Here is a 24,693-nt window from a genome sequence, read left to right as displayed (position 1 = left end):
GTGTCCTCAAACAGCTCCCAGTCCATCATTTCCAGTTGCCGTGGCGTACGTGCCCATCTCTAAGCATATCAAGATGATGTTTCGCGTCTGCATGTGATTATTTCAAAAAGCCACTTGGGATCTCCCTGCTTTCCATCGGTGCTTTTGAAGGCCTTGTTATGTAGCCTGCTCTGTTGCATTATGGGTGCTGCTTGCTGCCGCAGACGGGGCACCGTTCACCTGGTGGGTGGGCCGTTTGGGGGAAGCCCACACCTACTGGGGAGGGGCACTGCCAAGCAGCCAGCAATGCGCCTGTGGACTCCAAGATGACTGCGCAGAGCCGGCACGATTCTGCAACTGTGACAGTGACCTGGATGCCTGGTACCAAAACCCGCCTTGGCGGCAAATCCCCCATGCAGAGCCATTGATTACTGAGGCTCAGTAACTGCTGTGCTCTTATTAAAAATGCTCACTATGCTTAGAGCTAGCTGTGGGGTGTCTATAGTGCTCTAGCAATTCCTGCGCAGTTCCAGATTGGGGCTTTAACATCCACTGTCAGAATTCATTCTCTGTTTTGTTAGAAATATGACGACACGTCACTATTTTTGAGTTTGGTTAAGTTCATGTCATTGGCACCTAACTGTCTGTATGTGTTCCGGTTTCATACTGAACAGGGCGAATGACTCGGGTGTCCTCTCACATAAGGATCATTTGCCAGTCAGACTTTTAGCTGTGGGCGATATCAACAGGCCGGGCTCGGAGGCGGCATATAGAGTGGGTCCCCTACAGTGCTACGGTGACAGTAAGTACTCTCTTCATTCATGGTCCTCAAAGCAGCAGTAGCCACAGCTAGTCTCACGGTCAGGTAGACTGCCAACACGTTCACTTTGTGTCGCTGTCCTTACTGCATAGAAGGAGTGACCGCAATGCAAATGGGGGCTGTGGGTTTTGGAACGTCCAGTGAACTGTGTGGCCTGAATGCCTTCTCCCTTCAGAGGACTTCTGGAATGCAGCCTACTTCAACAAAGAGACCTCTTACCTCCACTTCCCGACGTTCCATGGGGAGCTCAGCGCTGATATCTCCTTCTTCTTCAAGACCAGCTCCTCCTCCGGCGTGTTCCTGGAGAACCTTGGAATTAAAGACTTCATTCGAATCGAACTGAGCTGTGAGTATACCCTACCACCTCTTCCCATCCCCCACACCCTCCGCCTCGCCTTTATGTGGGAAGATTCTGCTTCCCGGAGGTAATGTTTCTCCTGTAGGAGATACCGTACTCTTTCAGTTTTGGTATGTGAAGGCAAGCTGCTGAGTGAAAATCAGAGCGCTTTTAGTATGAAGTTGTCTCAAACAAAACTAGGGCAGTAGAAAGCATTTACAATTTTGTGTGCTTTTGAGTATGCTTTAGGAAATGCGTTTGTGTGTGTGTGTGTGTGTGTGTGTGTGTGTGTGTGTGTGTGTGTGTGTGTGTGTGTGTCTGGCGTTTGGCTGCTTTCTTTCATGTGTTTGTGCCTTTTATTTGGTTGCCCTCTTTATAAAATGTTCATGGCTCTTATTACAAGAGGAGAAATAGTCTTCAGAATCCACCAAATGAAGATACCATTCTCCCAAGAGAACTTGCTGCATTGCCACTACTGATATGCACCATGGACTGTAGGTTCTCTTCTGTGCTGTTACGAGAGTGTAAATAACTTGAGTGTACATAACCACCTACAATTCTTTCACTGGTTCGTCTTCGGCCTCGAGGTCTCATAGCAACTCGCCACACTCTTCGTCACCCCCATAAAAACCTACGTCTACTGCCGAGATCGTCTACAGTGTTTGGTCGCATGAGAAAAAAATTTTTTAAATTCTTTAGCCACAACAGGCCCGTGTGATGGATGAGCAGAGCACAGGGGAGGACCATAACAGGGCTCGAATGCTCATTCTTCTGTAATGACAAATCCTTTAGCTGAGAGAGCTCAATTAACCTCTCATTATGTTCTCACTGAGTCAGGAGTCTGGGGCTGAGGCTGGTCACGTAAGGCTCTAACCCAAAACGGTCCACAGCAGAAGGTGAGAAAGGACAGTGCTGAGTGCGTGGTCACCGCGTGCAATGAAATCAGCAGCAGATCACTGGCCCTCCACAACGCCCTCGCTTGTGGCACCCCCGCAGTGAAGACGTAGCCGTGGCGATCGTTATTTGGATAACTCGGTCATCCCACCTTTGCATATCTGCTGCCCCACTCGGGGCCCGGGTTTGGCCACGCCGCACGCCGTGAATAATAAGGAGGCAGTAACACGCGATCAGCATTTTTCGCACAGCTGCGCGTGCCGTCAGGGTTGCTGCGGACAGAAGGCAGACCTTCTCAGCGTGGGTGAGGACCCCCCTCATTAAGGTGCATTAAAAACCAAGCGTGTCTTGCAGTTTGAACATTAAGATGAGCTGAAACCTGGGAGGACTGCTGAACACATGTGCAGAATGAAAAGACTAGTTGCTTCAGAAATACTTTCTGGGGAAAGAGGGATTATGAATTATTAAAAGGTGCTGGAAAGCATGCATGTCCTATGGATGGCTACTACAAACACGCAGAAGTGAATGCCAGACATTTGTTATTAAGGACGATCTTGTCGATATCTCTACAAGGCATTGAGCCTGAAGCCGACTTTAGAGGACAACCAAAGGTAATGTGGCTCTAACTGCTTTATGTTGTTTGGGAAATTGTGCAGCAGAGCTAAGTCTGCTGGCTATAAAAAGTGTGAAGTTTCTTTCATCTCTCACTGTAAATCTCAAGTGTCAGGGGGTTCACATCAAGAGACAGATTAAAAAAAAACACATGCCAAGATTAAAGACTTTATGCTTTCTGTTCTTAGACCTGCCGCTAAATCTTCTTTTTCCAGTGTTATTTTCAAGTCGCTACACAGCTCCTGTCACTCAGGAAATAAAAATACCCTGATTTCATTTCTCCTTTGACTGTATTTCTCATGTTTTTGATAATCGAATCTTATTATTCTAACAAAGCAAAGCAATTACCCACCCACACCTACGCCACATTTAAAATGAACTCTGCTTGATACGTGAACACTACAAAAAATTTTTTAGAATGCAGCTATTGGCCTGTGACAATGTGTTGACAATACATTACACTATGTGACATTTTCAGTAGGGCCCACACTACCCGCTCAAATGAAGTCCGGTCTTTTTCCAGCGCCAACCGAGATCGTGTTCTCCTTCGACGTTGGAAACGGGCCCTTTGAGGTGCGGGTTGAGACCCCGATGGACCTGAACGACGAGCGCTGGCACCACGTACGGGCAGAACGGAACGTGAAAGAGGCCTCGCTCCACGTGGACCACCTCCCTGGCGCACGTCAGAAGGCCCCAGCCGATGGGCACATCCACCTTCAGCTCAACAGCCAGCTGTTTGTAGGTAGGAGGGTCAGCAACTCCCATCATAAATCACTCAGGCCCAGTCAGACCAGCGTAACTCTAGAATACACGCCTGACTGCTTGTGCTGACTGGTTGTGTCAGATTATTACTTATATTGCTTTACTGCTAAAATACTGCATTAAACAAGGAAAAGAATTAAATAACAGAAGCAAAACAATATGTCAATATAAAATAAAATATGACGTGGCGAGACTAAGTGGCCATCGATTTCTCTCCATGCCATAGACTTAATAAACAAAATAGGTTTTACGGTTATGCAAATTATACACAAATTAGGGCTCTGACAGTTAACACTTTAACTTCAGTATAGCACTTCTATTTTTATTTTTTTTATTTTTTTGTCTGTCACATTTCATTAAGGTAAAAAGGGCCCACTATTAGACTAAAGTCTTATTATCTGCAGTGGCGAATTCATATTTCACCGTACCACATTTGTGAATTATCACTTGAGTCCTTATAACATATTTGGCGCTCAAAGGATGAACACTTTTATGACCTGAAAATTAAGAAGTACCAGTTCCAGTGGCCAACAGTCATTTAGGAACGTCCTTCTACCTATTTCAACTCTCCTTTACCTCACTTCTTAAAAGAGTGCTACTAATATTAAGTGTTATACTCTTTCAAGTGGTAACCCAGCTAGGTTACAGAAATGTAACTGAGCACAACAAACAAGCCCTAATTTGTACAAGATATTCTTTTAGACTCTAATACACTTCTATACTGTCAAAGCTACTAATAATATTAAATGATTGGTTGATCTAGTATACTAAAAACTAACTATATCAAATAACAGTGCATAATCAACAAAGCCAATAGCTAACATGTTCTCTGTGGATTTTTCTGTACGAAGTTCCAATGACTGGCATCTTTATGTTCACCAAAGACACCTGTAGATGGGTAGTGTTAGCTGCAACAAGCTCGTCTGAGGCATGTTGACTTTTTTTTGACAGGAATTAGTCATTTCTATCAGTCATTTCTTGATGAAATGGCTCAACCACACATAAAAAGTGCCAGTTTCCTTATCACTTCCCCAGCGACCACGTTTTATACAAGATACCGTCACAAAGAAGCCCTGCAGAAGTCCTGGGCTACACCCCAGACTGGCAATTCAGGACGAACAGTGTCTTAGAGTCTTAAGTAACCTTAAGACTCAGAAAGGGACCCCATCCTTGTCTGGGTGTCACCAGATAGTGGAGTTATTATATAAAATTTATGTTGGTGATTAGTGTAGCAATTAAATATTGATTATTACTGAAAGGTTATCTGCTTTAATAAAAGTTTATATAAAATTAATTGGGGTGTAATTTCATCCCAGTCAGCTAGACAGGAAGCATGAGTACAATGAGCAGAATCAAACACTCCCTGATAAATCAGTCGTGTCAATGTTCTTAAATATTAAAAGACATAATATTTCCTCATATCTTCTCTTTTGTCTGCTTCTGTATTGACAATCTGCTACCCCTCTATAAATAAGGCAAGAGCAGTCCTTGTGCAGTCAGAATATGGTAATCCCAAACCAAATTAAAGGAACTGATAACTGCCACAGTTCCCAGCAAACTCATTTAAAACCATTTAAAGAAGAGCACTACCGGTCTCTCCATCGGCTTTTATCTGCCTAACTGGTTATAATCTCTGGGGATAGTAGTTATGAAAAATAAACCCCTAGGAAAACAAGGCCGGATGATGATACCTAATCTAAAGCCAAATATAAAGGATTTGTGCACTGCTTTCCTCCAGTGTAAATCAGCTTTACTGGAAAAACACACCAAGAGCCAGTCCATCTGCCAAAGACAAACATACTGACTATAGACCATGCTGACGAAAGGCATCAGACGTTTTGTAGGCAGTTGAGATTGGCCTTTGGACTTGATTAATCTGCAATCCTTTGAGAGGGGTTGGATTATCATTTTAATGTTGTCAAAAAGGTTTGAAGCTTAGGGATGATGGATTTCAGCTTCTCCCATGTTTCCCTCTCTTGTTCAGTGGGGTGTGATGACCACCTGACTTTATGTAAAAGATACAGGTAACACCCACACATTCACTCATTAATGTCAAAAAGAGGTTAATATAAAGGTGGAGCCGATACGCATAAGTTATAGCTTTTGAATAGCTTTTTGAATATCGTTCATACTGCTTCAATGGCGGCATTCGGAAGGCAATGTTTTCCCTCCAGCAATTATCATACAAAGGACAGCGAGGTGTTGAATGGGTTACAGGAGGAATGACAGAAGCTTTGTCACAATTGTTTAGAATAGGCTCGCCCAGATTCAAAGAACAATCGTCATTCTTCCAGGGCTGAACTCTTCGGAGGAGCATTCGGCACGCCAAGGAGAAATGGGAGATGGGCGTTTGACAAAAGCCGACTTTGCCATACGCATCTTTCCCGCCCGCAACTTGGCTTTCATCGTGCTGTCATTTCAAATGGCTTTCACCGTCCTCACAAAGCACTGACAGCCATGTGCTCTCAGTGAATGGCGGGGCGGTGATCTAGTCGCTCTGTTGTAGCGCACCCATCACGTTGTCATCTAGGGAAATAAAAAGAGGGTACAAAAGACAGGATGTGAAGGGAAAGGTGTTTTGCCTTTTTTTTTTTACTTTTTTTTCCTCTGGGTCTTTAGGTGGCACCGCCTCGAGACAGAAGGGCTTCCTGGGGTGCATCCGCACACTGAAGCTTAACGGGAACACGCTGGATCTGGAGGAGAGGGCCAATATCACCCCGGGAGTGCGGCCGGGCTGCCCGGGGCACTGCAACACTTACGGGGGTCTGTGTCAGAACCAGGGTCACTGTGTGGAGAGGCACAACGGCTTCACCTGTGACTGCAGTGTCTCGGCATACACAGGCACCTTCTGCCACAAAGGTGAGTGGAGGAGGGGTCTTTCCTGAGCCACCTCCACACTGACGCACTTAGAGGTGCCGCATGTTACAAGAAGCACAGCAAAATCAATGCCAGCCGACAGCTAGACTGCATCTTTAAGCTTCACATTTTTAAAAAGCCATTTCACCAAAAATAATAAGATTGATATTAATTAAATTAATGCATGAGATTAATTTAAGCTAATGAGTGCCTAGTTATCCATTATGGAAATCAGATCATGCTAACCAGTTCTCATTTGCTTTCACTTACTCTGAACAATAGCATTTTCGAGTGGCATTACTATTCTTCTGCATTGTAATTATTCGCTCACCGTTCCTGATTTTCATCCCAGGGCTGGCCATGGTAGCTAAGATTTGCTTTGGTGTAACTCTTTCCTCAGAGGTCTCTGCATACTTTCGACCAGGCACCTCGGTCACCTACGTGTTCAGGGAGCTGAGCGGGAACGCCAGCACTCAGTCCTCCTACTTGTATTCGGACCTGTCACTGAGGGGAGAGAACGTCTCTCTGAGCTTCAGCACCAGCCAGACGCCCGCCCTGCTGCTCTATGTCAGCTCCTACCACAGAGAGTACCTCGCAGTCTTCCTGAACAGGAACGGTCTGAAACCTCGCTAATCCTCCAACCCCTCCAACCATGCCCCACCCACCTCATTTCATTCGATGCAGCTTAAGCACGTTCGTTTGGATTAGAGCAAAAGCCTCCGAGTCTCTGAAGGCGTAGGCATGTCGACTGCCGCTGACGCCAATGTGCAGTTCTTACAGAGAAAATTACTTTGTGCTCTGTTGAAGTTCATGAAAGGGAGAAATAGAAAAGCTGCAATTTGTGATCCATTGCCTAGTATCGCACTTCCAGCTGATGGCATAAATCTGCTAATAATATTCCAGTGATATTTAATGATGGAGAAGTTGCTTTTGGGGCATGATTAAGGCAGTGACCTTTTGGGTTAGTAAGTTTGATCGTGTAGGCAAGATCATTAGGGCTTTACGTGATCTATGCAAAGCTCTCTATTTATCTTTCTCTATGTCTGACTCTCTAAGTCTTTCTCTCTCTCTCTCTCTCCCGCTCTGTCTCAAGTCACTATGTCTCAGATTTTTTTCAACTGGAAGCATTTCCAGTTATACAGCCACCAGAACCTCATTGGACCCAACAGTCAATGTGGGCAGCTCGGTGCATTAGTGTTACCATGGCAGTATAGCAATTGAGAGTGTATGGTACTAATACCTGTTAGTCCAATGAAGGAAAAAGTTCTAGACAGTTTGCAGATCCCCTGAGTTGTGTCCTGACAGCCAGCAGCTCCTACCCATGTTAGATGTGTCCAATGACATGCACTCTCGCGAGCGTTGACACACTCAACAGGCATGAGAGCTGCTCCACACTATTGACGTTGAAGTCTCATTCTGAGAGTGCTCCACCAGACCTCCCCCTTCTTCTGAGTGTTAAATTCACCAGATGGCAATTGATTGTTTAATTAATGATAGCTGTAGCTTTAGAGGTTACCCTGAAGCATTGATGTTGAGATGTTAATATTGGCTAGAAATATGAAACCCTGAGCTGGAGGGTGTTTACATCCTGTGTTGGGTTCACAGCAGAGTTTTTTTTCTCTCTGTTTTCTTATTTCGGTGTGTTAATGATGGGGACATGGGCTGCTAATTCCCTAAAATTGTGAAAATGAATTTGTTTTAGTATGTTATTGATAGGGGATTAAATATTAATCCTCTTAAATGACAACTTTGTAGTTGTCATAAATACCAGCTCGTGTTGTTGCATGTTGATGTTCCCATCCTAACTTGAATCACAGATCATGTACTATGACTGTTCACCACAAGCAGAGATGGTACAGGCAGGATTTGATATGAAACAGGGTGTTCTCTGCTCCTGAAGGTCAGCTGGATGTCAAGTACAAGTTACAGAGTAACAAAGAGGCTGAGGTGTTCAGATCGAACACAAGGAACCTGGCCAATGGACAACTGCACCGAGTGTCTATCAGGAGACATGCAGAGAGCCTCAGTGTTCAGGTGAGACAGATCTTACCCTCCTGCCAGATGTCTGACAGCCAGTGAAGTCAGATTTTTAATAGGCTATAGCTAGCATCTAACTGAGTTTCAACACACAAAATATTTTAATTTAAATGTTGGCATGTATTAAATTGGAAAGGGGGTATCACCTTTAACAGTCTTTCTACCTTAACGGTGCTTATTATGCTGGGAGACACAGTTGGGTTTGAAGTCTCTGAGAATCACAGTCTGTTGTCCACTGCCAAGTAAAATGTTCCTACCACTACTACTAACTACTACTATCCGCTTAAAATAATTGTTCCCCATATTTGCATAAATTTGCATACACTACACACAATAAACTGGATCTGCCAGACATTCTTGCTCTCCAAATTTAGCTTCTCTGGTTTTGCACTGTAGCTACAAAGTTAATGTACTTAATAAGCTATTGAGCCTTATGATTGGTATTTAGAATTATGCAAGCTGCATTTAGAAATACACACACACACACACACACACACACACACATATATATATATATATATATATATATATATATATATATATATATATATATATATATATATAGAGAGAGAGAGAGAGAGAGAGAGAGAGAGAGAGAGAGAGAGAGAGAGAGAGAGAGAGAGATTGTAGTAAATGATATTCAAAATTGTAGTAAATTGTAGTAAAGTACAAAGTTTTCCATATAAATCCAGGTGAATAACTGCTGTGCACTGTAGTATGATAAGTAATAGAATAAGAGATGTAAATGAAAATTTACATACATGTAAAAAGGTATGTATTGGTTGTTTATTTATATGCTCACCTCCCACATTATGAGGCTGACTATTTTATGGGTGCACTTTATAGTAATTGTCATGCACAGCCACCTTCTACCCTGTTCATCACTGGTTAGTTGTTGACCACTGGGCTTCTGGTGAGTTCTTGTTTTGTGCATGGCAGGTCACCTCCTCCACACTAGCTTGACCATAGCTTGGTAGTTGGGGTTACACCAGGACCATGGCTTGGTAGTTGGTGTTACACCATGACCATGGCTTGGTAGATGCGGTTACACCGTGACCATGGCTTGGTAGATGGGGTTACACCATGACCATGGCTTGATAGTAGGAGTTACACCATGACCATGGCTTGGTAGTTGGAGTTACACCCTGACCATGGCTTGGTAGAAGGGGTTACAAAAAACTCAGCAGTGTTAATGGAGTTTTTACATGTGTCCCTACAGCACTGAGCCTTAAGTATCTCTGTGGTCAAAAGCTAATGATAAGAATAGAAAGAAGGGTCAATAAATTATACATGGCATCGAAATGAGCTGCAGTTATTAGTGGAAAATAAGGGGACAAAATTTAGAGTGGACTAGAGTGGACTTGATGTAGTACCTCATGTAGTATAGAACAAATATGATGTATTTTGCAATGGAATCAAAAGGCTCTACACGTTTGCATCTGTAGCTTGTGAAGTGTGTGGATCGGTGAGCAGTTGGCCTTCCTTTAGTTACAGCTTCTGCAGAGTTGCAGTCAATAGGCAATCTGCTCCGCTAAGCTGAAACAAGTCCCAGCCAGAGTGGTGCTCAGCAGATAACCCCCACCAATTAGTCTAAGCCTTCATGATAATCACATTCGAATATGTAAGCCCAGCTCGGAAATCATTCCCGACACGAGTGTTCCCCACCCCGCACCCCTCTTCCCGTAGAGTGGCGAGAGACACAGTGCTACACAACACCACATTTAAATGTCTTTGAAGAGCAGGTTTAATTAAAAACAATGCTCACCACAGAAGAACAGGCTCCTGATATTTCAAAACATGAAGGTGCCAAAGTTCTTTTCCACATGACAATCCTTGATATTTATTGAAGTTGTTTTGCATCCCCTAGATTGACCAGTATATGAGGGAAGACTTCAACCTGTCATCAGATGTAGAGTTCAACGCTATCAAAGCCATTGTTATTGGGAAAGTGCATGGTGAGTATGGCCACAGAGTGCCGCATTCAGCTATCTGGGTTTGGCTATTAGAGAGTGTTCAATATGCTAAAAAATGCTTTTAGGGTCCTGCTTTTAACCTGGTACATGCTTTCAGACACTGCTGAGTGCTGACCTCAAAGAAATAAGTATGGAATCCCCCTATAATTGATCATTATGAGTTATTATGTGCATTTTGGAGCTATACTCATTTGGCTGGGAAAAGGAACATGCATCAAGGGATCATTTGTGCAGTCAAGCACTGCATGCAGAATTGCCAGGTGTGTTTACAAATTAGAAGTGCATTGTGATTTCATGTTACTGTCTAGGAGGTTGAGAAATGGGTCAGATTGATGTTTGAACAGCAGCAACATCATATGAGCTCCTAAACTAAGACCAAAAGGTTGTGTTAAAATGACATCAAGGAAGAACAAACCCAGACCCTGATTACGTCTAAATCCAGACGTGAAAGGATTCTTCAGTGGTGATTTATGATTACCACTTCAGTTTCCAATTCAGAGATTGTGTTTGGTTTTTTTGGTTGTTTTTGTTTTTTATCACCAGCAGTGCTGTCATCTGTGAAGACGCTTGTGCTAGATCTAATGTCAAGCACATATGCCTAGATTATAACATTACTTCTGCCATGTTGTTGTAAGTGATGTGGTTTGCTTCAGAAGGTTGTCTGATTTTCCTATTTTTACACATTTTTCAATATTGTGGTCCAACTTCATTTGTCCCATTGATATAAAAGACTGTCAAAAAAATCCTTCTGGGTGTTTTCTGGGCTACTGGTGGTGGTTGGGACTTACTCGTGGTGTTTATTTTATCCTCCGACATTTCACAAGTGAAGTTTTCCCACACAGAATGATCTTTAAAACACAAGGTTGTTCCTGATGAGCTAAACTACAATTCAATTGCTTCCTTTCATAATTGAGAATGCTCTCCTGCCATCTGCTGTAGTTTCGCTTGGTGGTCCAACAGAGTGTAACAGCTGTTGTTGTTTTTTATCAAATGATTTTAGAGACTTAAAACAGAATAAACTTGTATAAAAATGTGCCTGAGATGATGGACTATACTTTGAAATGAATGCATTTTCAGTTCCAAAGTGCAGGAGTGCAGATCCAAAGTAAAAAAACAAAAAGTTTCATTGTCCAGTCACATTGGGCTGTTGGTACTTAGCTTTTTCTCATAAAGCCCTCCATTCTCCATGGACCTCAGTATTGTGTGACTCAGTGTAACACTGTTTACAACAATGCAGCTGACCAAATTACATAGATTCCCTGGTCTGGCTTGATCTGATTTAAAGTGTGTGCAGCCAAAGGAAGGATGTTGCTTTTAGCAGTAGCCACACTATTTAGGCATTAGTTTACCTTGTGTCATTAGCCTGTGTCATGTCAGGGATTAGAGAGCATGTAAGTGGGTTCTCCGACATTCCCAACAAAGCTTTCCATCGATCTTGCCTCCCAAATTGTGCTCTAATGAATACAGAATCAAACATGAAACATGTATGATGTGTCTCACCTGTGTGGGCTGGTGATGAGCTCTGCTATCAGGGTCTGTATTCATAAGGCATTCTCGGAGTAGTATTGCCTGACCTGGAATCAGTTTTTGAGACACCTATGCCGGGGGAGAAACCGGATACTGCTTGTTTTATTAGAAGCAAGAAATATATAAACTAGAGACGCAGAAGTACTCCCTATCATTTTTGAACAAGAGTCAGAGCCCAGTGCCTTGCTTTGCTATAAAGCAAATGGATTGAAGGTGACGAAAGTCCCATCAGATTTGTTGTAGAGGTCTAGGCCAGCAGGCAATAACATGAAGATACACATTTTAAAGCTCTATTTACTTTGTTCACACAATCTCTTTTGTTGTTGTTGTTAGGTGTGAAAACCTTCAGATAATTCTTCACAAAGGAAATGTTTTTTCTCCCTAGCACAAGAGATGCCTGAAAGGAATTATTCAAGAAGAAATGTCTGTAGACAGTATAGCTGAGCTTTACAAACAGGCTTTGAAATGTATAACATGTGGCTTATACTCTCAGGACGAGGAGTTGAGGCAGCGGACAGAGTTTTAGTCACCAAATGGGAGCTACAGTATTTCAGTTCAGGAGGGGGATGCAAACGCCCTACACGAAAAACATCTCATACAAAAACATCTCATACACTGTATTGCCTGTCCAGGTGCTGCCATCGAGGTTACAGCATTAACTGCAATAGTTAGGAGTACTGTACTTGAATTTATTTTTTTTTTAATTGGCAAATCAATGTCATTTCTCAACGGTTCTCCACTCACTCTCCTTATAATCTCTCTCTCTCTCTCTCTCTCTCTCTCTCTCGCTGTGTCTCATGCACTCACTCATATTCTATATGTCTTTCTCTCCATCCATCTGTCTATTTCTGTCTTTCTCGTTTTCTGTGTGTGTGTGTGTGTGTGTGTGTGTGTGTGTGTGTGTGTGTGTGTGTGTGTGTGTGTGTGTGTGTGCAGAGTCGAGTGAGCTCGATCCAGAGATAGCCCGGCTGAATTCCCTGGGCTTCACAGGCTGCCTGTCAGTCGTCCAGTTTAACGCTGTAGCTCCTCTGAAGGCAGCACTGCTATATCCGCACACCAGTACTGTCACCGTCTCAGGGACTCTGACGGAATCCAACTGTGGCTCCTCCTCCTCTTCTAGCCCCTACGCAGCTGAGACCACCCACTCACTCTTGGGTAAGGCAGGTTAATTTGCACAGGTTGAGGCCAAAACTTCCAGTCTGGCTTGCATTATCCACTTAAATAATCACAGCATTGCACACATGAGGGTACAAGCTAGTTCAGCACACTGCTCTAAAGTACACAAAAGTGCAACCATTACTTTTAAATTTAGTTTCTCTAACCCTTTCATTAAAAAAAAAAAACTCATCAATGGCTCACTGAATACTTCCACATCTCTAATTAAATTAGTAACATAATGATTCAAACGTGGCCTATCAGTTTATTAATCTGCATGAGAGAGAATTGAATTTGCATAATCTTTCTTCTCTCTATTTCCACTTTCACGCTCTGTTGCGTTTTCTTGGGCTTGGAGATGTACTATTCGCTGAGCCACATCCTCGGAATGACGAGTGTTTGATTCATGCTGATGTTCTGTCTCTCTCTTCTGTCTCTCTGCTATAGATCCATTTGGTACGGTAGGCACAGGCGAGCCAGTAGTCAATGCTATCAGCAGTGACTCGGCTTTGATTGGAGGTAACCGCGATCCTAGTGCACTCTACTCATTTTGATTTGATGAGAAAATGACCGCTGCTCCATGGCGGCCGTTGCCAGGAAATTCTGTCGTTTTATTCCTGTGGGAAGGTTGTTGGATTTTGTTTGCTTTCTCGATTGCTGCCTGCCTCTGACAACGCCCCTTCCACTTTCCCGTACTTCCGCTGTCTTTCTCTCGGGCGCGTATCTGTTACTGACTCCAGCATATTTAGGAGCAGATCAGGAGCTTGGCTGAGATATATCATGAAGTTATCATTTATTTTCATTCATTTCCAGTTTGTACATAGACTTTGTGTATTTGAAGTGATTTGTACCTATCTAAAAAATTATTTTAAAAAAAAAAACATTTGTGAAGTGAAAGCTAATTATAATAAATGTTATGGCATCAGGTAATGGCTCATTAGCTGAATACAAAATGTTGTGCAAAGTTATCTGTAGATAAAAATACATAAAGAACACCAAAACTAATTAAACGTTTAAAGACGTTATTTCCTGATTAAGGGGCATTTAATACTATCTTCAAATGCTTTATCCTGTTCAGAGCCACAGTAATGTGCCATTAAATTTGGTAGAGATGTCTTTTGGTGGTTCAATTAGACATTTCTTTTACCCACCAAAATTAAATGTACCATGCTTACCTGAATTCAAAGAATAGTCCATTTTGCAAATGTCTTCCTGTGACAGCAGGTAAAGTAGATCTGCAGTAATTAGGCTAATTTGCGAAGCTAAATAAAATCTATATGCATGACAGGGTTGCAGCTTGATGTGGTTGTATAAAATGGAGTGAGCTGTTTTGAAAGTAATCTGAATTGTTCTGCTTGATTTCACTGGGTAATCTTGTTCATTTTTTTATCCTCAAGACAATGAAAAACTGAAAAACACAAATCTGAATTCATGAAAGTTTCTAGACATTTCTCTAAGATCTCTAAGTAGTCTAGCGCTGGTTAGGTTACTGGATCATCTAAATTGTTTTTGAGTTTAGTAATGCCTTACTGATGGTTGCACTACGCAGTACAGTTTACCTGAAAAAGCAGTTTACCTGATATATTTGAATTAATTTAAAGTCAGTTCACACAGTTAAATAAAATTTTATATCGGTTTTGAATTCTGATGTGTGAGTCTGGATATGGAGCCTCTAGCCTTTGGACCCCATTCATCATTTTGGAACAATTTGCCTGAGCCTTTCAGAGAATAACCTCACCTAAAGATTACATTCCTCTGGATGCCTCATGATAAACAAGGAATGGCATTCCAACTCTGTGAACTGTCCCGCTATTTATGAGGTCTTAAATCTTACACTCACACTCCTGTTCACATATGGAACGTCCTGTCTAACAGCTGTATACGTTCAGCGTGGGCAGTAGTTCACCATTTCCGTGTCAGGCTTACATTATTGCCCGCTATCCCCTGACTGATCGCAGTGCACTGTCTAATTTGACTGCATAATTTTTCCAGTCAGATTCCACCATCTGGTGTTGCCCATAGGAACACAAGCCTTTTCAGCCCTTTTCAGTATCTTTGTTAGGCTCCTTGCTGTTGCTATCTCTGGTAGTTTTCCTTTGTCTCCTTAACCTTGCTCTTTAGGAGTCCGGATCAGGATGTAAAGCTGCTTTGTGACCGTGTCTGTTGTAATATAAAACACTCTATATAAATTAAATCAATTTAAATTAAATTAAATTTTATATGGAGCCTTGAATGCCTACTTTATTCGTAAGTGCTAATTTTGCTGATAGGTAGGTCAAATGAGCTTATGCTAACTAGACCAGCAATCATTCAGTGTTATCTGTGTCAGAATGTGAGTTGTGAGTGTTCCTTTACCGCTTCATTCAGCTGGGTTGCTCCATTGTCAGGGAAAACTGGGGTGGTCTGTTATTTTCACTGCCTTCAAAATTAGATTAAACAAATCAGGTGAATTGCACTGAATTGCCGTTCTCTCTTTACATTGCATGTGTAGATTAGAATGCAAAAGTAATGACGCTGTCATGGTACCTTCACAACAATGTCACAGAGCAGCCATTGCAAAACAAAGGATTGCCAGTTGAATTGAAGGTTTATATTGCTACAGAACATTTTATGGTTTTTAATAAAAGGTTTGGAAACAGTTATGGCTCCTTCACTTGTATACATATTGCACAGAGCTGACACAGTGTTGTCCTCTGGAATCTTGTTTATAGCATAAACTATCTATTAATGTTGAATGCCATGTTCTACATTCACAGGCGTGATCGCCGTGGTGATATTTGTGATCCTGGCTGCCCTGGCCATAATGGCAAGATTCTTGTACAGGCGGAAAGAGACGTGCCCGACCCAGGAGCCCAAGGGAGTCAAGTCAGAGGACAGTCCTGAAACCCTCTTCAGCAATGACCCCAACTCGCAGGGTGTAATCAATGACAACCAAAAAGAGTACTTCATATGATGGAGCCCCCCTCACCCATCCAACCTTTGGACTAATCCAGTCAGGCAAGGGACAGAAATGCCTTGCCAAGCCTAGAGACATTAACACTCATGGTGTGCTCCACAGAAAAATAAATCCTCTGAAACTGTCAGAGGTTGCTGATCAAGACATGAAGAGGAACACTGAGATGTTTCTTCTTTTTTTTTTGTACATAGGCTTAAAAGTCCAGACATTTGGCCCAGATAGCATTGGTTCCAAGGTGTGTAAAATAATCTTTGTCAACTATAAATATTCTTTTGAACTGTACATGTTGAAATAATATCTTTTTAATGGTTACCTTCACATTTTGCCTTTATTATTCAGCATTACATTTAATGGATTTACATCTAGAAGATTCAGATGTCATATAACTTGATTAAAATAAATATTTGAAGTGGTAAATGAAATGTATGTGAAATAATGAACATGCGTCATGTGCACACTATGCTTAAAAAAAAAAAGTGTTGGAACAACCAAACCCCGCTGAACTGTGCAGTGGTACTTTCAGCAGGTGTTTGTCTCTCCAGAAAGTTGAGGTGTGTCCATTTTGTAATGGACAAATTCTCCTAAACATCAAAACCAAAATAATGTCCCTTGATTCTTGTGTAGATGTCTCCTCGCGTGCTTGTTCATAAATTGACTCCCTAGGGGGTTTTGCTGTATACAGACAGCAAGCTTCTTTGGCCCACTCTTAATCTCTATTAGACCAAAGACAGGGGTGGCGGGAGGGATCTCAGCAAGCATTCTAAGTGCTCCTTCTTGCTTCCTGTGCACTTCCTGGATTAAAAATAAATTGCTTCTTACTGCTGTCAAGTACCATGGCAAACCACTTCCAGAAGCAAGCTGTGACGAGGCTTTCATAAGAGTTCAAAACACAAAAAGGAGAGGGAGAGAGGGAAACCAATAAAACATTCTCACTGACGGTTACCTTCACTGCACACAGATAGATGCCTTCTATGTTTTTATGTTCATCCAGAGAAAGTACACCACTTAACCAGCTGGTGTAACTCAGAAGAATCGAGGACTATGCTTTAAGAGGCAGAAGCTAAAAAGCCGACAGAAGAGATGCTGCTATGATGCATAAAAGGCCGACGAGATATTATTGAAAATTGCACTACCTCCCTTCAAAGTTTTGTTTCACTAAATCTCAGAAAATAACAAATAATTACTGCCACCATTCAAAGGCTGAAAAGCGGACTTATAGGGTTCTCTAATGGTTTATATGTTTGAATCTTCTGTTGTCCTATCAGGAATATTAAGCCGTCAAGTCAAGCCATTTTTTAATGGTGGTTTCAGCAGGTTTTGGCTATAAACCCATGAGAAATATGGCTGACAGCATATAAACTTTGTTGGCTTAGCTTCAATTTCTGGATGAGTTCCTGGATTCATTTTCAAATTTGGATGTGAGAACCTAGCGACTCTTTTTCAGTACAAAAAGAGCAAATGTGAAGCACATGAAACACGCCCCCTGTGGCATAAATCATCACCATGATTATGGCATAGTTTGAAGTATTATACATTCTAAGATTGCAGTATAATTTTCCCAAATAGCCTTGCATATTTGTTTGTTCTTGTTTAGTTTTTTTATGTTTTGGGAGGCCAGATTGTTCATGCAGTAAATGGTACTGACAGTCTAACCAAGTGTCAAATTGCCAAATATTGTTATTTTAAATTCTAAAGATAATCAGTTGTATAAGACTGAACAAACCACAATTTAATTTCCAATACCTTATAAAAAAACCTGTGTAATTGGTATCATTCAGGATATTTAAATGTGTGGTGGTGTGTGGTTGTTTGTAATGACTGTATTGTTATAGTCACATTAACTAGGTATTAAGGTGAATTTTTGGCATCAAGTGTTTTGGACTGGAAAAGTAGTCGCTTGTTTTGCAGATCTCAGCAAGATTTGGAAAATCAAGGGCAGTTCTATTTAGATCAGTGTTAAGTCTATAACTACAATAAAAATTCTGCCCATGAATCTTCACCATTAAAAATGGAAGTACCATGCTTCTAATGATCAAATGGTAAAGGTGCGCTGTTATACAGTACCTCATGGCCTTCAGTATTGTGTGGATTGGAAAATGGTACCAGCATTGCTTCTTTTTTAATGATGGACACCCAAATTTTCTCACTCAAAGTTTCTCTATGGGCAAACGCGCCAGACACAGATTAGGCACTGAAGCTCTACACATCAGTGGAGAACTGACAGCACAATTTAATTCCATAAGGAGGCTTAATCTCCTTGAATTAAGCTCGCCAATTTTAATAATACTGCATTTCTCAGTGGTGTGCCCAGTTAAACCAAGTGCAAGAAGTGAGTGCTGGGACTTGGATTCACGTTTGAATCCCAGCTGTGTTTGGCCAGGGCTCCTCGAAAACATAAGTAGCTGCGTTGCCAGCGGGAAAGGAGCTCCCTCACTCCCCAGTCACTAAGCTATGCACCATCTGATTGAGCATCTATGTGGGTAACTGAGGCATGCGACAGTGCGGTGTGGCCGTGAATGTCAAAATCTGCAGATGCAATGCAGTGTTTGGTGCACGGTGGAGATGACACCCTGGGTGGTGCACATGTGGGAGCACTATTACATTACTATGAATAAACTGGGTGGAAAGGAGCATTTGGATTTTTTTTTTTAAATGTTCCAAATGTTCACTTGGTGCTGGAAACTTTTTTCATGAACTGGTACTGATATAGCAACCTAAAAGGATATTGGCAACTACAGTGGCAAGTGAGGTGTAAGATGTAGGTGACTTTGTATAGTGTTGGGGCTGTTCCTTTACAGTGAGTTGTGTATAATCAGTACTGTTGTGTGGAAAATGGAAAATAAATTTATACATTTTAAAAGGGGGGAGTTAAATGAAAATTACTTAATTGCAGGTAAATGGTCACATCAACTGAAGAATGTTATTGTTGTTATTATTATGATTATTATGTTTTTTCATAGAAGTAGAAAATACTGTGATATTTTATTTCTGCTTCTAGCAACTTGGACTTCACTACAGTATTCACCTCCATTATTTATGAAAGTTCTTTCTGCTTTTATATATAACCTAATGGACAGATTCATACTGGTGTGCTGAAGGCCCAGGTTTGTGAATTGACCAAATCTGTTAATGTGATGGTTTTCTTGCTTTAAAATGTGCTTTTGCAATGAAGGTTCCTACATGAATAGGGATTATGAATTTTCCCTTATTGGTTTATTCTACCCGTGTGTAATTGTTGGTGTAGTTTAAAAAGTTTCAATTTCTCACATCTTTGCCTACCTGTTTTGCATTTATTCTTGAAGATTGTCATTTTTGGCTGTGAGCTGAGCTTCCACCAGCCTGAAAGAGGCATACATCTGGCCTGTGTTGGCTTGTTTGTCCAGCCAGCTGGCAGTGTCCCAGGACAGATGGCCGAGTGGTCGGCTCCATCAACCAAGCCTAACTTGGTGGCCCACAACCTAAAGGGAATCCGGAGGAGCTGTTATTAGTGATCTGAAGCTGGAGTGTGTATGATGTGAGGCGAGTTTCAGTTCCACATGACTGGGCAGCTTTCTTTGACTGGCAGGAGTAATCTCAAGGTTCAGTCACTGGCTAGGCAAACGATTCAGTGCAATTATTGGTCTTTCTTTCATGAATCACATTTTAACAAAGATATCTGACTACATTTGAAATATCGATCATAAGCGTGATCTCATATTTCCTGCGCTTCATAGATCAGAACTGATAATTACATGTCAGAATATCTTTTAAATAGAAGATAGCTCACAAAGTTACAGCGAACAATCAATTATCACTTTGCACCTGTTAAATTTTGCAAAAGGAGAAGACGTTGCTTTCCTTCAAATACCCAGTTTTGCAGAGTGGGATTAATAATAATTTGCACGTCAGATGCCTGGAACACTGCATATGTAAATACACCAAACCAAATCCACCAATGAGCTGGAGATCTCACTTCCCTCCTCACATACTGGATCAGCTCAAAGGAGCCCACCCATTGGCAATTACAGTTTCTATGGTTACAACTGTATCTTTGCATGCTGTTTCGCTGTGGCTAAAGTTGGTCATAAAAATAAGCCAAGGCACACACAGCTCGTTTGTCATGTGTAAAAGGCTGTAACTGACTGCACTGGCATGCTCACCAACCCTCTGCAGCAAGGGTGAGCTGTGCTGATATCAAGGTGGGCTAGCGTTACAACACCAGCACAGACAACTCCAGATCGGTAAACTGATCAAGCATACTGCATGGATGCTTTTCAATCAGGAATGGATTCTAAGTTTCCACATTCAAGTCCGAGCTAATTTTTTAGGACAAATGATTGTGAAAGTCTGCAGACTTCTCGATTTAAATATCCAGAATTTTAAAAACACTCCTATCACTCTATATCCTAAAACTACCATCACTCTATGTATTAACTCTCCCATCAACACATGATGAATTAATCTGTTCTGTTTCAATGATCAGAAATAGTTTGTTCATGTGGTGCCTTTACAGAACCAAGAACATGAATGCTAAATGGAGCATCTTAGGATGCAAAGCAGATCAGCCTGTTTGCTTACTGCATATCTTTAACATAATCAAGTCTATCCGCAATTAGACACACACACACATTATTATGACCTTGATTTGCCAGGAAATAAGACATTAGTAATGTGACTTTGAAGATTTATTTCCTCTGAGTAGACAGTGGTCAACAACTGATTAACAGTTTGCCATTAGCCAGTCTGTCACAGATTTTAAAGACATTTAATGTGGTTCAAGGTTTTACTCAAATTTTCTTTGCCACGACACATTAAAAAATAATTGGCTCTGATGAAGGTGGATGATGAAACAAGCTTTCCATTCCACCAGAGTGTTCTCTAAGTGGGTTACACAGTGGTAAAGTAGTAGCTGTTTGTTTCACTATAGACAATATTTTTCAAGATTAAAATATTATATTTGGCTCTGGCCTATGTCAGAGGGTTTGAACTTTACTGTTTTTCTTGATGGAATTATCTAAACTTGTTTCACTCACTCAAAACAATTTACACAGATATTAAAATGCAATGTGCTCTATGTGCATTTGTTTGTGAACTCAGTTTATACTATTTCTTAAAAGGATGGTCAATGTTTGTTTCAAGTGGCACGTTTTATGTTGATGCTAGGCTGATTTGTGAAATCGTTTTGTAAGTTTGATTGGTTTTCCTTTTTTTGTTTGTTTGTTTTTTTGTTAAAAAGCAGAAAAACATAATGTTTCATTCCCCAAACACCCATAAGACATGCAAGTGCCCTTTGCTAACTTAACCAATTTGGAAATATACAAGAAGCAATTTTTCCCTGCCTTATAAAAAAATGTTCTAGTGTCACCTACTCGAGAATTTTTTTAGACATCTTTAGACACATCTTTTTGGTTAAGCTACCATTAATATTTTTAAAATCTTAATAAAATTATATCATGCCAACATACTCATTTTGGCAATGCATCAAGGAAACTATAATAGTTCTGATCAGGATGAATGCAAATTCTTAAAAACTCTGTCTTTTCATATGGTCTCCTTCTGTCCCCACAGCATCAGTACTGTCTTCCAAGGGGTTTCTCAGTGTTTCATTTTCCACTGTGCCAGGAGATACATAACTTATTCATGACAGGTCGAGACCAACTGAGTGCAGAGTAATGTCGCATTGCTAGCATGGGAACCTGCACCAGAACCAAGCAGAACATTAGAATCCCTTTAGAACAGCCACAAAAAAAAACAAGAGCCAAGAGCCCCTCAAGACCTCAAAGCTTTGAAAATGTCTTCAGGAGCAGAATAGGTTACATATGTGTGTTATGTAATAATGCAGAGAGAAAGCTCAAAAAAGTGGAACTCTCAGCAGTTTATTTTAGCCCATATTGGTCATTTGCTTGCCGTTTGTATGACCACTGCTTAACCTCCCTCATGACTACCCCGCGTGTCCTTGTTCAGACGGCTGCAAATATCCTCCATCCACAACCTGTAACCAAGCAATCCGGCCCAAGCCAAGGATACTGAGTGCAAAAAAGGAGCCGTTAGTACTGGAAAAGGTTTAATGAAGTTGATGCTTAGACGGACAGCAAAACATCTCTAAGGACAGCTCTGGAATTGGCCATTAAGGGGTCATTTAAAAGTGTCAGAGTAGACAGCATGATAAAAGGTCCAGAGGAGAAGGTTTCTAATGCTCAGAAAACATTAGCCTGTTGTAGTAAAATGACTGACATCATTACATTACAGTCAATGACTGACATCACTCTAGATGTTTTTTGTTTCAAAAGCATATCAGAAACCTGCTAAGAAAATGTGATATAAAAAGAATAACTGAACAGCCATCCGGTAGTGACACCTACACTCCATTAGGGAAGCTTAACAACCCCACAGTACTAATAAAGTTTCAGGGTTGAATGCCTATGGGCATACACTATAGAATTATATTAAGGTTGCTGTAAATAGTTAATCAATACTCGGTCGCTCGAGGTCTTGTGTGTTTGTGAAGCGTAAAAGAAAATGAGAGTAAAAAAAAACAACCTTGAGGTTGGCAAGGTCCAGTCTTATGAAGACCTGTGATGATCAGTCCACCAAACTGAATGTCCCAATGTGTTAAATGTGATGAAGAAATCTGATAATTTCATTTGGGCTCATATCAGGTAATCATCTTCCAGTGCAAGAATGATTTTGTGTGTCACCACAAAGATCATCCAGGGTCTATTATTTGATAATTGAATAATTTGTCATCGCAGTGAACCTTGTTGTGTAAAGTCTGTATGAGGTTTTCCAATACTCAGGCACAGAGCCCAGCCTGTTGGCTACAGTAAGCAGCAACAAAAATGATTAGAAACATGTAAATGTGAAAAGTATAGGCTAGTGAGATTACAAAATTCAAGATTTTGTCATCAGCAGGTATGAAAGACTGTAATGTGAATCTACAAATTGATTTTTTTTTATTATTATTATTATTTCACCGACACAAAATGTCATTCCTGGAGGATGTACCTGAATTTAAAACACACACATTCAAACCAAAAGTTACATAGACACACAATTTCATTTAACAAAAAGAGTCCAAAGAGGCACTACCACTGGTGATGTGTTGTAACTGCAAAACTATTATGGATTAGGCTTGATGTTTATTATTCTATAAAACCCCCAAAGACCTGTCAGGTATGGTAAAATCTTTCATTCATTCAGCCTTTATAGACAGCTAAACTATGCCGAACAGCAAGGAATGAAAACACTATACCTCGTGATACAAAACAAAGACCCAGGACCACAATAGCAAGAGGTCATTCCTACTGCAGGAGACCATAAAGCGCAGCCATAAAACCTTGCCAACACCTTCACGTTTTAGTCACCAGGTGTGCAGGCAGGTGTATTCATTAATCCACATAAATGCACATTCGGTTTTTTCACCCAATTATGCGTTTGAGGAATTTATGCTCATATAGCTCCAATAGCCCCAATTATACTGTAGGATGTACATTCCAATTGAATGGAGGAAACAAATGTCTAACTGTCGCTACTGTGATTGAAGCTGAAAAGCCTTCGGTAGCTCCGCGTGGTCAATTAGCGTTCTGTCAGAAGTGCAGCAGCCGGTAGATGCTGTGGGAGCGGGCCACCTCGAGCCCGCCTCGCGTCTGACAGAGTGCTTTGTATGTATGCGCCGTCGGTCTGACGCAGGGGTCGCCCGTAAAACCGCGAGGTGACAGAGCTAATCGATGGGCCGTCGGGAGCGCTGATGCACGCGTTAAGTCGAGCCGGCGGAGCGATCGAGCCTGGTAAGACCTGCTGATCTCTTCCCTGAGGTACTTGCCACCTTAGGAAATGGACTGCGAATGGCAAACCGATGTAAATGCTCTTGCTTTTCCCATATGGCCGATCCTCACTGAGCGTTGAGGAATTTGATGGGGGCAGGGTGCTCTATCACTTGATCCCCTCATCAACCCCCTACTTATGGATTAATGAGTCTCTCCATGCCAAGTGAATAAAAGTGTGCCATGCATGCTAATCGATGTGCCTTTTTTCCTGAAATGCACTGAATTTAGTCATTTGGTTATATAAGCATTCCACTTTAGCCATATTTATCAAGTGTCTCATAAAATATGCTCTTAGTGACAGTATGCATGCATTATCGTATGCATATTTTGCATTTAAGATAAACTGCATAACAAAGTCATTTCACTAAATATGCATTTATTCCATTTGGGAGGTCTGGGTGTTCTTTGTATTGTGAAAGTTTGCATAAAGTAAAGCATATGCGACTCGCCTCTTCACCCGGAGCCGAATCCATAAGTTATTTAAGACTGCACAACTTCGACCCCGATATGGAGCATTCGAGTCAGTGAGACCCAGAAACATCTGCCGAGATTTCTGCTGCTCCTGTTGATCTCAGTGTGGGAGAAAGGCATCCAGCTGAGCACTGGCCTTAATTTAATACATTTGCTCAGTGGATGCCCTTTTTTTAGACACTTTTTTCTGTGCAGTGCGATTGTGCCAAACTTTCATCTGTGCCTTCTCATTAGCAGACTGTTCTCAGGTGCGGGGATGTCATACATGTTAAATACCGTTTCACGTACACCTTTACCTGCGAGTCAGTGATATGTACACTGGCCTGCAGAACATTAAAGTAGCCTAAACAAATATATAAATAACTAATCAAAGCGAAGGTATGTAGCCTAAATAGCCTGAAATAGTGCCATGTGAAAACTACAGTAGTAAGTTACATTTATAGAGAGGACCGGAAGTTCATATCGGTCATTAGCTACATTTACATAGCCTGCGGTGGGGGGGGGGGGGG

At 41.4% G+C, this 24,693-nt stretch overlaps 1 protein-coding gene across 2 annotated transcripts in view; it reads left to right on the top strand.

Moving 5' to 3' along the window:
* The window catches only part of cntnap3 (contactin associated protein family member 3), a 75,530-nt gene extending 56,354 nt beyond the window's left edge, over positions 1 to 19,176 (top strand). Inside the window, exons 14-24 of one of the 2 annotated variants that reach the window (XM_027003516.3) lie at positions 204 to 360; positions 654 to 781; positions 975 to 1,145; positions 3,166 to 3,384; positions 6,024 to 6,263; positions 6,661 to 6,876; positions 8,161 to 8,294; positions 10,165 to 10,252; positions 12,734 to 12,952; positions 13,400 to 13,471; positions 15,709 to 19,176. In XM_027003516.3, coding sequence (XP_026859317.2) covers positions 204 to 360; positions 654 to 781; positions 975 to 1,145; positions 3,166 to 3,384; positions 6,024 to 6,263; positions 6,661 to 6,876; positions 8,161 to 8,294; positions 10,165 to 10,252; positions 12,734 to 12,952; positions 13,400 to 13,471; positions 15,709 to 15,905 — 1,841 coding nt within the window. In that variant the 3' untranslated portion in view covers positions 15,906 to 19,176. The remainder of the gene's footprint in view (positions 1 to 203; positions 361 to 653; positions 782 to 974; positions 1,146 to 3,165; positions 3,385 to 6,023; positions 6,264 to 6,660; positions 6,877 to 8,160; positions 8,295 to 10,164; positions 10,253 to 12,733; positions 12,953 to 13,399; positions 13,472 to 15,708) is intronic. The other variant, XM_081702492.1, reaches the window with a different exon arrangement.
* Positions 19,177 to 24,693: the final 5,517 nt, after the last annotated feature.

This window comes from Electrophorus electricus, chromosome 19 (genome assembly GCF_041902795.1).
Source record: "Electrophorus electricus isolate QZ-2024a chromosome 19, ASM4190279v1, whole genome shotgun sequence".
Classification (NCBI taxonomy): Eukaryota; Metazoa; Chordata; class Actinopteri; order Gymnotiformes; family Gymnotidae; genus Electrophorus; species Electrophorus electricus.
The sequence above is the reverse complement of the archived record's forward strand: the minus strand, read 5'-3'. Positions and strand labels throughout refer to the sequence as shown.